The following is a 14,583-nucleotide window of genomic DNA, read 5'->3' as shown; positions in this document are numbered from 1 at the left end:
GGCAATGATATGATTCATCCAAGCACTCCATCAAAAATGGGTTKTTTTTTTTTCCTCAGCTGCCAGCCTCGCCTTTCCTAACATGTCAATTTATGATTTACACATAGAGCTGTGGTGTAAACAATTAAAGAATGGTTGTTTCTGTCTGTGTGCCGGTGCAGAGGGAGCGAGCCGGGACCCCGCCGCTGCCGGCCGTGACTCAGCGCTCTGGGAGGCCTCGCAGGCGGGCGGGACACGAAGCCCCGGGGCCTCGCCGTCCCCTCGTTAATGAGTAACGACGCGGCGGCCACGGAGCCGCTCCGGGCACGACACCTTCGCCCCGCGGCCGCTCGGGGCTCCGCGGCAGCGCCTGCCGCTCCCGTCCCGGCCCCGCCGCTCCAGCCGGACCCGCCCCTCTCCCAGTCTCCTCCGCGGCTCCCCCTCCCGAGCCAGGCGGAGCCGGAGCTGGGAGCGACGTCGTTCCTCGCCGCCGCCGCCGCCTCTCCCCAGTGACCGAGGGCACCGGCGCTGCCTGGGGGGCCCCGTTCTCCGGCCGACGCCTCATCGCCGCCTCTGCCGCTTCTGCCGGAGCCGGCACTGCCCGCGGAGCAGCCATGAGCTGGGGCACGGAGCTGTGGGTGAGTCCTGGCTCGCCTCTCATTGTGTCTGAGATTCGCCGCCTTCCCTTGTCTGCTCGGGCGGCTGCTCCGGGGAGGCGCGGAGCGGCCGGAACCGAGGCGCTGCGCTTTGTTCGGCGCTGGGGCGGCGGGCAGGGGGCTCGGGCGGGGCCGGGCGGGGGTCCGGCGCTGGCTGAGGGCGGCGGCGCTGGGCCGGGGGCCGCGGCGGGGCGGGAGCGCCGCGTCCGGGGTGCGGGTGCGCGCGCGCGGCCATGGCGCTCCCCGGGGCGGCCCCTCGCCCTCCGCCCGCCCGGCGCGGTCACGGCGGGACGGGGCTTTGTGTGCGGCGGGGCCCGCACCGTGCTCCCGGCGCKACTCGGGGCGGGGTCCCGGCGCGGCTGGGGCAGCGGCCCGCACCGTGCAGCCTCGGGGCGTCGGCAGAGCTGCTGCTCCCCCGAAAACCACCGGGCTGCTCAGACGAGCAAAGCGTTTGCAGCTGCCGGCCCTAATTAGAAGCAGCTACTATATAGCTTTGTCTCTTAAAGTGCTGCAGAGCACTGGCTAACGCTGCATTGTATTTGTTTTAAATACGAAGTATTGGCAGCAGCGAGACAGGCGGTGTCTGTCTCGCGTTAGATCTGTTCTTAAAGCTCCTGTCTTCCCTCCGGAGGCTCTTTGGCTGTGCCGAGGGCGGCAGAGAAGAGGCTTTTCCCCGGGGAATGCCGGAGCGAAGCGCAGCGATGTCTGCYCGCGGTGCTGGGGTGTTGTATCTCCTCTGTCACGTTTCCTGCTGTTGCCGCGCTGGCTGGAGCTAACACTGATCGTGGGAAAGCTTGGGCATGAAAAACGATAGTACTGAGGAGGGTTTAACGTCCCCGCTTTAAATGCCGCCTATCCTCCATTTATTTGCTTTTAAAGACTGTGAAGTAGCGACACTTGAGTTAAGAAAAAAAAATTAAGAAGGCTAAACATTGCAGCTTGAAGTTTGGTCCGGGAACTCATAATCTGGACTTAGCATTTTAGATTGTTTTGGTTGTTTTTGTTGGGGTTTTTTTGTTTGGTTTGGGGTTTTTTGAGTTGAATTAAATACCTTATCAGTATTTTGTAGTGCAGAGCTATTAGTCTGTAGGGGAGCAAAGATCTGCTCCACGCCGAGACAAGTGTTTGCCCGAGGAGCCGGGGCAGCCGTGGCGCTGCAGGCGAGTGCCTGGGTGGGGCGCAGGGCTGGGAGCGCCGCCGGAGCTCCTGAAGCACCTGAGTTAAGTCGTGTTTGATTATGCAAAATGAAGATGTAATAGCATCGAGTGTACTACGTGGAGAAGCCTGATTTAAAGGTGTTTAGGGGTTACTTTTGTGTTTTGCTTAGTACCTTGTACTTAACTAGATTTGTAGGCGSGATGAGAATTCAGACAAAATACACTTGTTAAGGGCTGGTGGCACTGCTGTAGCAGGCCTGAAATCTAAAGCTGTTGTAACATTTGCAGTAAGGAGAAGTAAAAGCTGTGATTTATATTGGCCACACAAGTGTGTGTGTAGCTCATGCCTGTATGCACTTCAGGTAAGAGTCTCTCGAGGAGAGTGGGGGTTTGGCATTTGGGGTGAGCACTGACTGTGTGCACTCAAATATGTATTTTAGAAAACAGAGTTTTAGCTTACTCATATCTGCTTACTTTTGTAGCCTTTTAATTGTATTTTTTTTCTTTTCAGCTTATAAATGACCGTTGAAGGTTTTGTACTCTTGTCGTGTTCAGTTTTTTATTGATAGGCAGTTAACACACTGTGTCATGAAACCAGTTGAAATTTTGATCTACTATATTTCTTTTCTCCAAAGTCACTAATTCCTATRCGTTAGTTTGAAGAAATAATGCCAGAATTTTAAGCTACAAGTTTTACTGCAATACTTTTTATTTCAGCAAAATTTAAAAATTTTTTTCCTTGATATCTGGAGATGATCTGCCACTACACTGAGGTAACATCATGCACAAGATTGTCTGTTTGTAACTATACAACTAGACTTCGATAATGCAAATTTTAATGTTACAGATTACCTTTAAAATGAGTTGGTTTTTTTTTTTAGTTGAATCTAAACTTAATTAAAAGAATCTATTATGTTAATAAATAAAMATGGTTTCTTAGTTGGAAGAATATTCAGTGCTTTTCTTACTGACTGTAAAGAGTATTAAACTTTAATTGTTTTAGCAACTTGAGCTGGGAAAGTAAAGATTACTTTTTTAAGGTCTGGTGCAAAATTAAATTCATTAAGAATTATCTTGCATCTAGGTTCAAAAACAGTATTTGTGGATCTTCAAAGACAGGGCTCTGAACAAGATAAAAATAAACCCTTAGACATGTTTGTGTTCTTATGTAGCCATTCCTTCATCATTTCCTGTTGTTAGCATCAGTGGAGATTTGGGAGGCAGCCTCAGCTGTTCTGGGTTTGCTGATGGCAGTAGAGGCATGAGAACTCGCCATATTCACTCCCCAGCTGCAGAGAACTSTTCTGCTCAGGTTTTCTGAGTACATCATTGGGCATAAACCTCTCCTTCATGAGTGCTTTCATCTCATAAATTARAATTTTTCAGGAAAAGACTAGTATCTAGATCACAGATTTTCMGAAATCATGATCATACATACATTTGCAAATATGTATGTGTGCTTTGCTAATGTGATGATTTTGTATCAGTTTCTTTTATATCTTTTTACTCTGCCTTCTTAAGTTGTATCTCTTCATGCTGGTTTTTGATATTCTATACTGATTCACAGTTCTGATGTATTTTTGAAATTGTTCTGGGTTTTATACTGTATGCTATTTTGGATAAAGTAAAAATTTGGCATAGATGAATATAGAGACAAATAAGGAGCCAGAAGAAAAATTAGGGGATAAGGAAAGCAATTCATGCCTGGTGTTTATGTGGTAATTATTAAATATGGCAGTTCTGGTATTGAAATGATGCATATGCTAATTAAACGGTTACATCAGGGACAGGACAAAGAAAATATTTTCTTTGATTGACCAGTATTTTCTACTTCTTTAAATTTGGTAGCTGTTTGTTTTTCAAGCAAGGTTTTTTTGTACTCCATTCTGTAAAGTGAGTGTGCATTGTACAAAATGTATATGTCTTGAGTAGGCTAAAGCTCTTGGTGCTTTTCAGTGTGTCTTGGCTAAGGTCCTTGTTGTGTTTCTTTTGACAGCATTGTATGAAATAATGTAAACTAATAATAGCAAAATGAATGTCAAATCATATAAGCCATTTTGTGATTAGAACTGTTTAATTCCACAACATTTTCTGTGCTGTGAGAAATATGCACCCCTTTTCTAATCTCTTATTACAACAGAAAATTTTGAGTATGATTTGAAAGTAGTATTAAACAAACAGATTTATTCTCATTAATGTATCTATCTTTGTGGTCACTCTGCAACGTATTCCTTATGGTATGACCACACAAGACCTAAGATACTTTGGTGAACTGCTTTGCATAATGTTTTCTTAAGGGCCAGAATGGAGTAGTGAAAACTGGGAAGTCTTGTCTTCTTTAATCCAGTTGAAATTTCTGTTCTGAGAATTTGGCTTTTGGGTGCCAAATTTTCCTCTCTCTTAATATTTAACTTCTTTGTGGGTAACATCTGTAAAGCAATAATCAACTCATGAAGGAGGGCACATAAACCCAATGTAGCATTGCTGCACTTCATTAGAAATAGAAAATTGTTGCTGTTTATTTAGATACAGATACTTTTCAGAATTAACTTTTGAGGGGTTTTGTGCTGTTTTTCAAATACTGAACTCTTACGTTCACYTCAGGAGCAGTAAGAGGGTTTACATTTTGAAGTTGTGGCTAGATTTGCATTTTTGCTTTATTAAGTCCCCTGTCTGACTTCTATCAAACTGTGCTGCAATATGCAAGGCAAGAATAGATGAATGGAACTAAAATTGGGGAGTGGGGGGATTAGTAACTTTAAATATTTGGAAATAAAAATGATAGATTATGAGATGTTTAAGAATCTTCATCATGAGCATCTGTTCAGTGTGTATGTTTCTGTACATCTGGAGTTCTTCTTGTGGTGGGTGGAAAATACACAAATAGCATTGACATAGAATATTTTAAAAACCATGTCTGGTTATTGTCACCTTGGGTTATTGTGCTGATAAATGGAATATGTAGTGCATCTGCTTTAATGCGAAAGGCTTGCTAAGCTTTGGAGACTGGAGTGTAGCTGATAATGAAGTTCTTGGTGTAATGAGAGGAGACACAGTGTGATTGGCACTCTGAAGTGGCTTCTTTAGAAATTAATTAAAGAGTTTGTGCTGTCTCTTTAAAAAAAAACAACCAGGAAGGATGTTTTTTTGACTGTGGATGCACATTCTGTCGTTCCAACCCCTGTGAACCCCTTAATAGCAGTTGGCAGAAAAAGAGTTTGAATACCATGTCAGAACATTTTCAGTCTGTAGAACCAGTCTAGCCATCTGTTTCTCACCTCTTGATAAATATTTAAACCAGAAATTTTGCTGAGGGCTTTTGTGCTGAGATTTCATGATTAAAAAGAAATGGCTAAAGAAGATTTAATGATACCATTGTTGTGAGCTCCTTGGGGCCAGAAGCACACCATCTTTTATAATTAAGAAACCACTGGCACTGTAGAGTAGTACTTTAGAAATTAGTTATGTTGGACCAAAGAAAGATCAAAGTATATTGGGTGATGTGCTCTTTTTAATCTTTCCTTAAACAAAATTTATTTTGTGCCTAATCCCAAGTTCTATTTCTAAAAATACTAAATTACTCAGTTGCATCACTGATGTTTCAAAAGCTGTTAAAATTCTTTTGCTTTCAGTCCCACTTTCAGGCATCATTTCCTTCTTGTTTTAAAATCATAGTCTCTTTTTGTAGAAGATAAATTGTGTGGTGATGTCTAATATTAAGAGTTTTCATGGGTAATTATATATGGAAAACATCCCCAGAATGTAAATTTGAAAGAGTTGGCTTCAAAAGGTAGCTAACTATTATGTACTATACTTCTGTTGTAGTAATTTATTGTAATTTTATTCACTAGATTTGAAAATTTATTTTATAGTTAAAGTTTTTTTCTAGGCAAAAAAAGAGYTGTTTTCTCTTGAAACTGAGAAACGTTTCTTGACAGTTAATGTAAATATGTTTTTTTAGTCACTAGCATTGCTAATACAGATGAAAAAAACACTGTAAATAATTCTAAATAYCAAACTGTAACCCATGTGGGTTACAGTTCTTCTGTGCTTTTGAATCTTCATATTTTGTAAACCTACTTTCCAGTGTGCTCACATATTTTCTGTTTAACAGGGAGATGTTTGAGAGATGGAACGCGGATTTTTTTTTTCCCAGATTTGTCCTTCAACTTAACCCAAAGATTGTGAGCAGTATTCTATATAGATTCCACCTTCACTCAGTATTCTTGCTGTTGTGGTCTGCAAATGTGTGTGAGGAATGTGTCTTGTGGCTAAAGTATAAGATTACAGTTTTCCAGATGCATGGGATGGTTACAGGTTTCCTCTGTCTTGGGTAACGTGCTGGATAAAATGCCAAATCGCTGTGAGGTTCCAGTCCTTCACAAGGAGKGTTGTGCGCCTTATCTCATCCTTGTGAAGACCTCTGAGATTTCCAGCTAGAAAGTTATGTAAGGATCAAATACTTGATTATTGAAAGTGTAGTTACTTTAGGCTTTGGTGTGAAAACAATTGTATTGAGTTACAGTTGGAAATGTTTGTCCGTATTTTTCCAGCAATTGTCTACTTCGTAAACATCTGACCTTTTTACTGATTTTCCAGGAAGGGGTGTGTCATTGTCATGAGACTTTATCAGTTTGGGTTTGATGTTGAACATAATATAATTTAAGAATTTTATGTCCTTGACATATATATGTCCTTGACTATTACTTTAGAAAGTGAGTTTTTTGAGTTTTGAAAACTTTATCATCTGAAGTCTATTAAAAGGCATCTGTTTTTATTTATGGCCTCACTTGTTTATGTTCTTGGAAGTGTATATGCTTTGCAATGAAGTTTTTACAAACATACATGAGACTTTACAAATCTGGAAATCCTGAACACTGGAAATGTATTGCTGTCATGTAAAAAATGTATGTAGTATTGTTCATGGTACAAAATCTGAGAGTTGCCTTTATTATCACGATTCTAAATGCTGCAGCTGTCATTTGATTTCCTGAGTGAAAATGGCAAAAAGGTTGTTGGAGATTGCAAGATATTAGATCTTAACCAAATGAGGATTTCTTTAAAGAATGTATCTGTCAAAATAATGGCAAACCCCTCAGAATTTGGGGTGGAGAAAAGGGTGAGTAAAGTCTGTTGTCAGTGTGCTCATGAGCTGAGGGTTACCCAAGTAGGTATGGTTTGTGCTTTCAGCTGTTTGCAGGTATACTGGAAGACAGAAGGTCTGATATTGCTTGTGTAGAGTTGTCACTGATGCTGTAGACCTGCTGAAGTAAGTCTAAAATATCTAAAAGTTAATTAGTGTTKCATTTAAATTAATGCTTATACTGGATTGTTCTGGGTGAGACCCTATTTCTTAATATTTTACCATTAAATGCTTCAGTCCTTACATTTGTAGAGCACTCCTTAGTGTGTTTGGTAAAGCCAGTAATTAAGTAATGTAGGATACTTTAGTTTTTTATGAAGGGGAAGTTAYTTAACACATCTCAGATTAAGTTTTCATTGTTCACATAACACATGTGCATACTTTTTAAAGAACTTGAATTCTTTTCGATAGAAAGAAGAATTCCCCAAAGTCCAGATATGTTCAGCTTTTTCCTTGTAAGTGAACAAACTGTTCAGTGAAAGCTGGAATTCCAATCAGATTGTTTCATTTTGCCCCTAGTGAGTTTACGTACCCCAGTCCCAGTGCTCTGTTGGCAGAAGGTTTAGAGGTTTGTCTTCAGATGTATTCAGTGCTTCAGCTGGATGGGAAAAGAAGGAAAAAAAGTATTATGCTAATAAAAGCCTTCTGGTTTTCATTAAAATGCAGACCCTGTACACTGACTTTGTTTATGGAATTATCTGCAATATATTTCTGAGTTGCTGGGKTTTTTTTTCAGCTGCACTTTCTAGTCTAAGAGGAGAATGGCAGTATTACAATTAGTATTACATTTCCTGCTAGGTGACTAGAACAGGAAAGGGCTTAATTTTAGATGTACTAAATTTTCTGAGTATTTCTGCTGTATGTAAATTTGAAATAGTTACATATAAGATTCATGGATACTTTTTTGTTTTGTTTAGGCAGAACTCTGCTTCTGCTCTGTCATTTACAATGAAAAGGGCATTAGATTGGTGAAATTGCGTTCTGGCATTGTGGTTTGTATATTTGTCTGTAGTTTTATTACTTTTTGCATCTTTTGAAGGAGAAGTGCAGTCTTAATGTGAGCTAAATAGGTAATACTGCAGGACTTGAATTTATCTTGGCCTTTACTGTGGAACTCTTGTCGTCTTGGGCAAGTAAACTTAATTTTTGTCTCAGTTGGGTTGTAAAATTGGAATACACTTTATTTTGATGAAATTAATATCACAACAATATTTGTACAATGCCTTAACATTTTTTAATGTGTAAGGGCACAGCAGTATAGTTTAAAAACATTCAAAGTAACCCTTACACTTTGATTCTGGTTTTGGATGGGATAGAGTTAATTTATTGCTTAGTAGTTGGTACAGCTGCTGTGATTTGGATACTCACAAGTGTTTGTTCCAGAGACAARTACTGTGTGAATCGCTCCTCTTTTGCACACAGGAAATAGTACAACATGCTATTTTGTAGTTGCATATTAAGGATTTTTTTTCAGCATTGTGCAATGAAATGACATCCACTGGGTTTGAGTTTGGAGTTATTAAATACTAAAGAACTTCTGAAATATGACAGCAATTGCACTGGAGAATTGAGAGGCAGCTTTAACTTTTGGCTTACTTGAGGCAACCAGATGTGAGTGCAGGTGATGAAGATGGGTGTGCCTTTGGGATCTCCATCTGCTTTGYGAATCCTTTGGAAAGAGAGCTTTTGATTGTTGGATTCTTTCTCATGATGGATGCCCAATTCAAGTGGATGTGCAAACCTCACTTTGTAAAYTCTGGTTGGTAGAGTAATTGGAAGGCGTTTTCTTTGAATGTGAGCGTGTTCCTTGAACACTTTGTATTTACTCCAGATGCCTCAGCGCAGTTTTCTTGTGGCAGCGAGTGGGAAAATAGTTGATGTGTGTGAACCCAAGACAATACCTGTGCTGCAATGCAGTTGCTGTCTCTATGGCAAGGGAATACTCTGGAAGAGGAAATCATAATGTTTGTAATATCCAACACTTTTTAATCCTTATAATAAATGGATAAATTGTTCCTGTGTTTGCTATCTGTTATGACATCTAGTTGTCCATTTTTTCTCCTATTTATATGAAGCCAGTCACAATTAGAGGAATATTTAGGGTACTTGACATTAGTAACCAAGAGCTGGAGTGTATTTCATGTTTGTATTTATGTAGTACCATTAGTTGCATGGTGACCTTGCGGTGCTGCATTCTAGACAGTGTAAAGAGCATCCCCAATGATCTATATAACTTTGAATTCCAGCAGGGGCTGGGTCATCTGCTGATCATACCAAATGAGAGTTGTGCAGACCCCAGTGTTGTTCAGCACAGTGGGCAGTGATCTCSACTGCAGCCTCTTTACTGTTTCTTTTGGTCAGCCTTGCAAACACAGGGCAGCAATGGGAGGATCTTTGTCTTGTCTGCAGCGATTGAGCACCCAAACAGACTTAATGCAGGAAATACTTGTTGAAATGTATGTAGGAGTGTCTCAAATGAAGCAAACTGTAATCGTTTGGTAGGATGAGGTAATAAGCTGGAATCAGCCAGCAGTGCCCTGCAAAGTGAGGTTAAGAAGCTAATGTTTGATGYGATAGAGAAGGATACAGAGACAAGAAGAGATAATGCTTAAGAAACATGTGGGTGAAAGGATAATCTCTCAATACCAGAGAAAAGGATGTAGTGTGGTTGAGAAATGAGAAGGGTAGAGAATGTGTAAACGTTGCAGATATTGGAATGTTAGAAAGAGACCGATTATTAAAAAAAAAAGAGTAGAATTTGTTAACAAGTTTTAGGCTAGGCACAGATTTGAGATTCAGGAAAGAAAGTCRGATAGGTGATAGATAAACTTTTGGGGCCTTAGTGTAAAAGGTATAAACAAGTGAAGTGCAGTAGTTGCAAAGATCTGATGTGCTTTATATGCTTTTTAATGAAATGTTGTATCTTAGGTTTTCCCTGAAAACAAATTCAAATTTGTGATTAGTAAATGGAAAACTGTTAGAAGGTCCACTAAGGAGGACTGGTAAAACAGTTTTGTTCTGTAGAATCAAATATGGGTGCTCTCATGCCCCTAATGTCTACTTTATTTAGACCCTAATAGCCCCTAATATTTACTTAATTCAGACCCAGGTACTCATTTACATATTTAATTTTACCAATACTTGTTCATTTTATGAGCAAAGGTCTCACAGGATCAGTGAGACTCATTAAAGTGCTTGAATTATCAGGAAATTTTCAAAGCAGTTTTTTTTGTTTTTAAGGAAGGAAGGATTTGCARACTAGCTCTACCTGTAGCTTGTAGTTGATGCACAGTATGATTTAAATCAGCAACAATTACTGACGTTATTTTCTTCAATTATTTAATGGATTTCYTTTCAGCCTTATAAGCTTTGACTGGTGTGAACTGTGAGTTAGAAGAACAAGGATATGTACTTGGATTTATGAATGGTGAAAATTTTACTTCCAAAGTATTTATAATTAATCTATTTGATTAAAACCTTTATCTCAGTAATGATGTATTTTAGTATCTGGGAATTTTTCTAAACAATAGATGATGACATTTAAGATCTGTGCAATATGGTCAAGGTGTTACAAATTCATTTGGAGGAGGGCAAGAAGAGGTTGAACTTGTCTTGAAAAGTTCTTCAGCATGTTGTAATAAAATGGTAAAAACCAGACTGGAATATCTGGTTATGTCTCGTATCTAAGATGGCATGTTTAAAGAGGAAAAATTAATTTGTTGAAAATCAGTAATGACTTATCAGGAAAATCCAGATGTTTGGGATTTTTTGACATTGTAAGTAATGTGAGGGGAATGTAGACTGTACAGTTTTATGGCACTTAAATAGAAATGTCACCATGTGAGGCAAGCTGAGCAGTTTTGTGAAGTATCCTGGCTCTGCATGATACTCAAATATTTGCTCCTGTAGCAAGAGGTGTGGTGATCTGATTAAGTGTTTAGGTTGAGGCTGAGGAAACAGGGGTTGTGGGTTATTTGTTTTGATTTATCTTGATTGCTTCTTTGTTTCGTAAAAGCTGTGAGGTCTTTTGTGTTATTTCTGCTGAAGTTTTGCAGTCACATAAAACTATATCTTTTTACTTGTCTCCCAAGTTTGAGGTCCTGTTAATACTATGATCTCTCTCTAATACCAAGCATAACTTCTTTCCAAAATGCCTTTTTAAGAACCATTTTCATTTTGRTATTAGTGCTAGGGAGTATAATCATCTTCCCAGGAGCAACGTTGCAGTCCCTCCTGCACAAGCATTTGAGAGATACAAGTGTGATTTCCCTGAGTTCCAACTTTATGTTCTGCATTCCTGAGAGGGAAACAGTGAGGTAGGAGTAGTKGTATGCAACAAGAAGTTTTTACTGGAAGAATCATCCAGTTAGTGGATTGGAATTGGAGTTCTGTAAAACCAGGGATTGGCTCTGCAGATTCAAACCATAGTAGGTGCAAACAAACCCAGTGTTAAGCTGAGTGTGCTGCCTGCTCTTCATGCTTGGATATCTCAGCACCCTGTGACTTCCAGTTATTTTGGTTCTGAGGGGATGTCATTCAGTTTCGCTGAAAYTTCAATACTTGAACTGAGGTAATTTTTTTAAATTAAAATAGTCTTAAAGATGAGATGCCAGTGGTATTTATGCTTTAGATAAAATGTTTTTCCATGTTCTGTCTGGTTTACAAGGCTGTAATTGTGGGTTGTGAAGTGAATGCATTTTGACATCATTTGTATAATATGCCTTGCAGTTTTTGAGAAAACATATAATTGTCTCAAGGTGATACTGCTGAATGGCCAGGATTTGTGCTTTTTACAATAACAAGGTACAATGGAATATCAGTGCTTCAAACTCARGTTTCAACCTTGAGTTTTAATTCTGAAAGGAGAGCTTACACAGATCTTCATACACATGTTAGGTGGGAATACTGCTGTTAGTTTATATATACTGGATGCTGGGAAACTGGGAATAGTGAATTTTAAGACCTTATATGTAAATATTTCTTATGATCTTGACAAACTATTTGTAGTACTTTGTACCTAGCATTTCARCTTTTAATCATGCAGGCATAATCAGACTATAAGTCAAATCTGAAACTTGTGGCTTTCCTGACTGCTTTGCTTTGTGATGTCATTGGAAAGGAGGTTTGTTTTTTTGCTGACTTATATTCATTGTGGGAAGAGGATCATGCTCCCATATCTCCCTAGTTAATCTAGCAGTTGTTTGGATGTTGCTGTTATCCTTTCAGGACTGTTACCAGTTAATCTGTTACAAAGACAGCATAGCTTTTCAGAATGTTGGTTCTTCCTGTCCTTTCTTAATATAAAACAATGTTTCTTATGGTGTGAAGGAGTTTTTGTTCTTTAAGGAAGATGGTGGATTTTAAAGCATTTCTTCAAGAGCATTTTGCAGATTTTTAGTTAATTTTCAGTTGATTTAAATTATCTTAAAGTAGCACGGTATGCARTTTAACCTCATTGCATGAAGTATTTTTAAAAAAATACTACTGTATTTTGCAAAAAGCTATCACTACTTTATGCATTACAGCTGAAAAAATTAAAAGAATTGTTTCCAGGATACACAGATTCAGAAATCAGAGATTACTGTGCAGATATTGTGATAAGTATATTGTGTAGTCTCCRGTTCTTTGTTCAAATGGGGAAAACTATTTTGCAGCATGGGTGAAAATTTTTAGATCTTAGTTGATTGTTGAGTTTGGAGTCCTTGATGTGAAATGTTTGCARTAATCTTGAGCTACAAAATTCTGTATGAATCAGATACATGGCATAGCTGAAAGTATTATTGTTGGAGTATTAGTACATGTTATCTCAGCACGATTTTAACATTGGCAGTAAAACAGATGACGCTGATGTTGGTGACAGCCATTTACAAKGGATACTGAGAGCCACAACAGTTTAGAGGGCATTAAATGATTTCTAAATTTTTCTTATGTTACTATTGTTTGTCTCTATGAAGTAACTAATTGATACATTTGTTTGTGTGAACGAGCTGGTTTGTAGATAGCTAGCAATTGAAGTGTTTAYTCTGTGCTACTATGTATTCTTGAGACGCATAAAAGTTTGTGATTGCCTGTACCTAACCGGAAAAAAAAAGAAACTTTAATTTGATTATCATGAATGTCCTCCAGTTGCAGCAGGTTGATAGCAAATGAGTGTTGCCAGCCTAATGGACTAATATGCAGAGCACATCTCATGTGAGTGGATTCCTGTGTGTATATATATATAAAATCTAATTTGAAAACTGAATTTTTAACAATTGTAGTAAAATCAAGCCAAATATTACTTTAGGAACTGAAAAGAAAATGTATTACAGTATAGGTTTTCTTTTTGCAAATTAAGAAATACCAAAAATTAACCTGTGTTTCATTACATTAACATAATGGTCATATTCATTTAAGTGAWTTGGGTATAGTCCTCTGAATGACTCTTTTCAGATGGGAAGATGAAGTTGTAAGCAGTAATCCTTTCCTTCTGTATTTCTCTCCTTATAGAAATCTTTCTAGACTGTACAAGGTTATTTTCAATTCACAGAAGAGTGAACTTGCTTCAGAGTAAAGAAGTAGAAGAAATACAGCATTCTAAAAAACTTTGCATTGAGGAAGTAATTGCTCAATAGCTGTTTCAGGATACTGCTGACAAGTTAAGATWAAAGTATATTATTGACTTACTTTAACCAGTTTTGTTGCCTTTGTTTCAATTTACTAATTTGCTTTGTAAGTGGGTAGTRGATATCCTTAATCTTTGTGCAAGATACTTAATGTATTTCAGTTTTTCAGTTAAATATTTTTTCATGCTTTTTTATTATATGAAAACAAATATTTTTGATATATGAATACAATATATGAAAACAAAAATTTCACAGTTAACTTGTGATTTTTAAATGTAAATTGTGCATTCTGCTCTTGTAAAAGTAGAAAGATTTTGCACATTGTTATGAAGCATTTTAAAGCATCTGGGAAATTAATTCTTCCTGTGACTGTTTTGTGATATAGTATGTGATACCATGAAAAGAACAATCAAAATTTAGTCAAATGTATTTTGATAAATGGTCTTTTGAATGTTTTAAATGTTTGGTATTTCTCTGAGGCTGATGGGGACAATAGTTTCAAACAGCTTCCTTTCCAAATCATTCTCTTCYGAAAAAAAGTAATTGACTGGTGAGCGTCTCTAATTTTCCATTATATGCTAAAGATGCATTGAATTCACAATACTGCTATAGATTAATTACATTTAATTTTAGTTTTATTAATTTTCTTTCTAAAAGATATGCATTGTTTTACACAATGATATATAATAACATAAAACCCAAAACATAAATACTTGGGGAAAAGGCACTTGSTTTAATTTTTTCTACCACAAAATCATGATGTGTTTTTGATTAGAAATTGGCATGCTTTAATCACTGATTTTTAAATGTTTTTGCTAAGATATAAAGTATTAAGGCTCCCCAGATACGAAGCATCAATTTTCAGTGTTTTTTTAATCAAGCTAGTAGTGTTAAAAACAAAGTTGGAACTCCCATGTGCAATTAGATTGCTTCAGTTTTATAGTCAGTGTAATAAAAGGCACAACAGTTCTGTTCAGTATGAAAGAAATGGGTTTTGTTTTTCTCATTATGTTGTTTTATTCAATATTTGAGCCTGTAGAATT

The 14,583-nt window shown here is 38.2% G+C and overlaps 1 protein-coding gene across 3 annotated transcripts in view; it reads left to right on the top strand.

The window, feature by feature from the left end:
- The first annotated feature begins 292 nt into the window (after positions 1 to 292).
- FNBP1L (formin binding protein 1 like) overlaps positions 293 to 14,583 on the top strand; it is a 54,839-nt gene continuing 40,548 nt past the window's right edge. The window contains exon 1 of one of the 3 annotated variants that reach the window (XM_057373796.1): positions 293 to 617. In XM_057373796.1, coding sequence (XP_057229779.1) covers positions 594 to 617 — 24 coding nt within the window. In that variant the 5' untranslated portion in view covers positions 293 to 593. The remainder of the gene's footprint in view (positions 618 to 14,583) is intronic. The other 2 variants (XM_057373804.1, XM_057373787.1) reach the window with 2 other exon arrangements.

Source organism: Malurus melanocephalus, unplaced genomic scaffold (genome assembly GCF_030028575.1).
Source record: "Malurus melanocephalus ecotype Western Australia unplaced genomic scaffold, MMel_1.1 scaffold_8, whole genome shotgun sequence".
Lineage (NCBI taxonomy): Eukaryota > Metazoa > Chordata > Aves > Passeriformes > Maluridae > Malurus > Malurus melanocephalus.
Note: the sequence above shows the minus strand (reverse complement) of the source record. Positions and strands in the feature narration are given on the sequence as shown.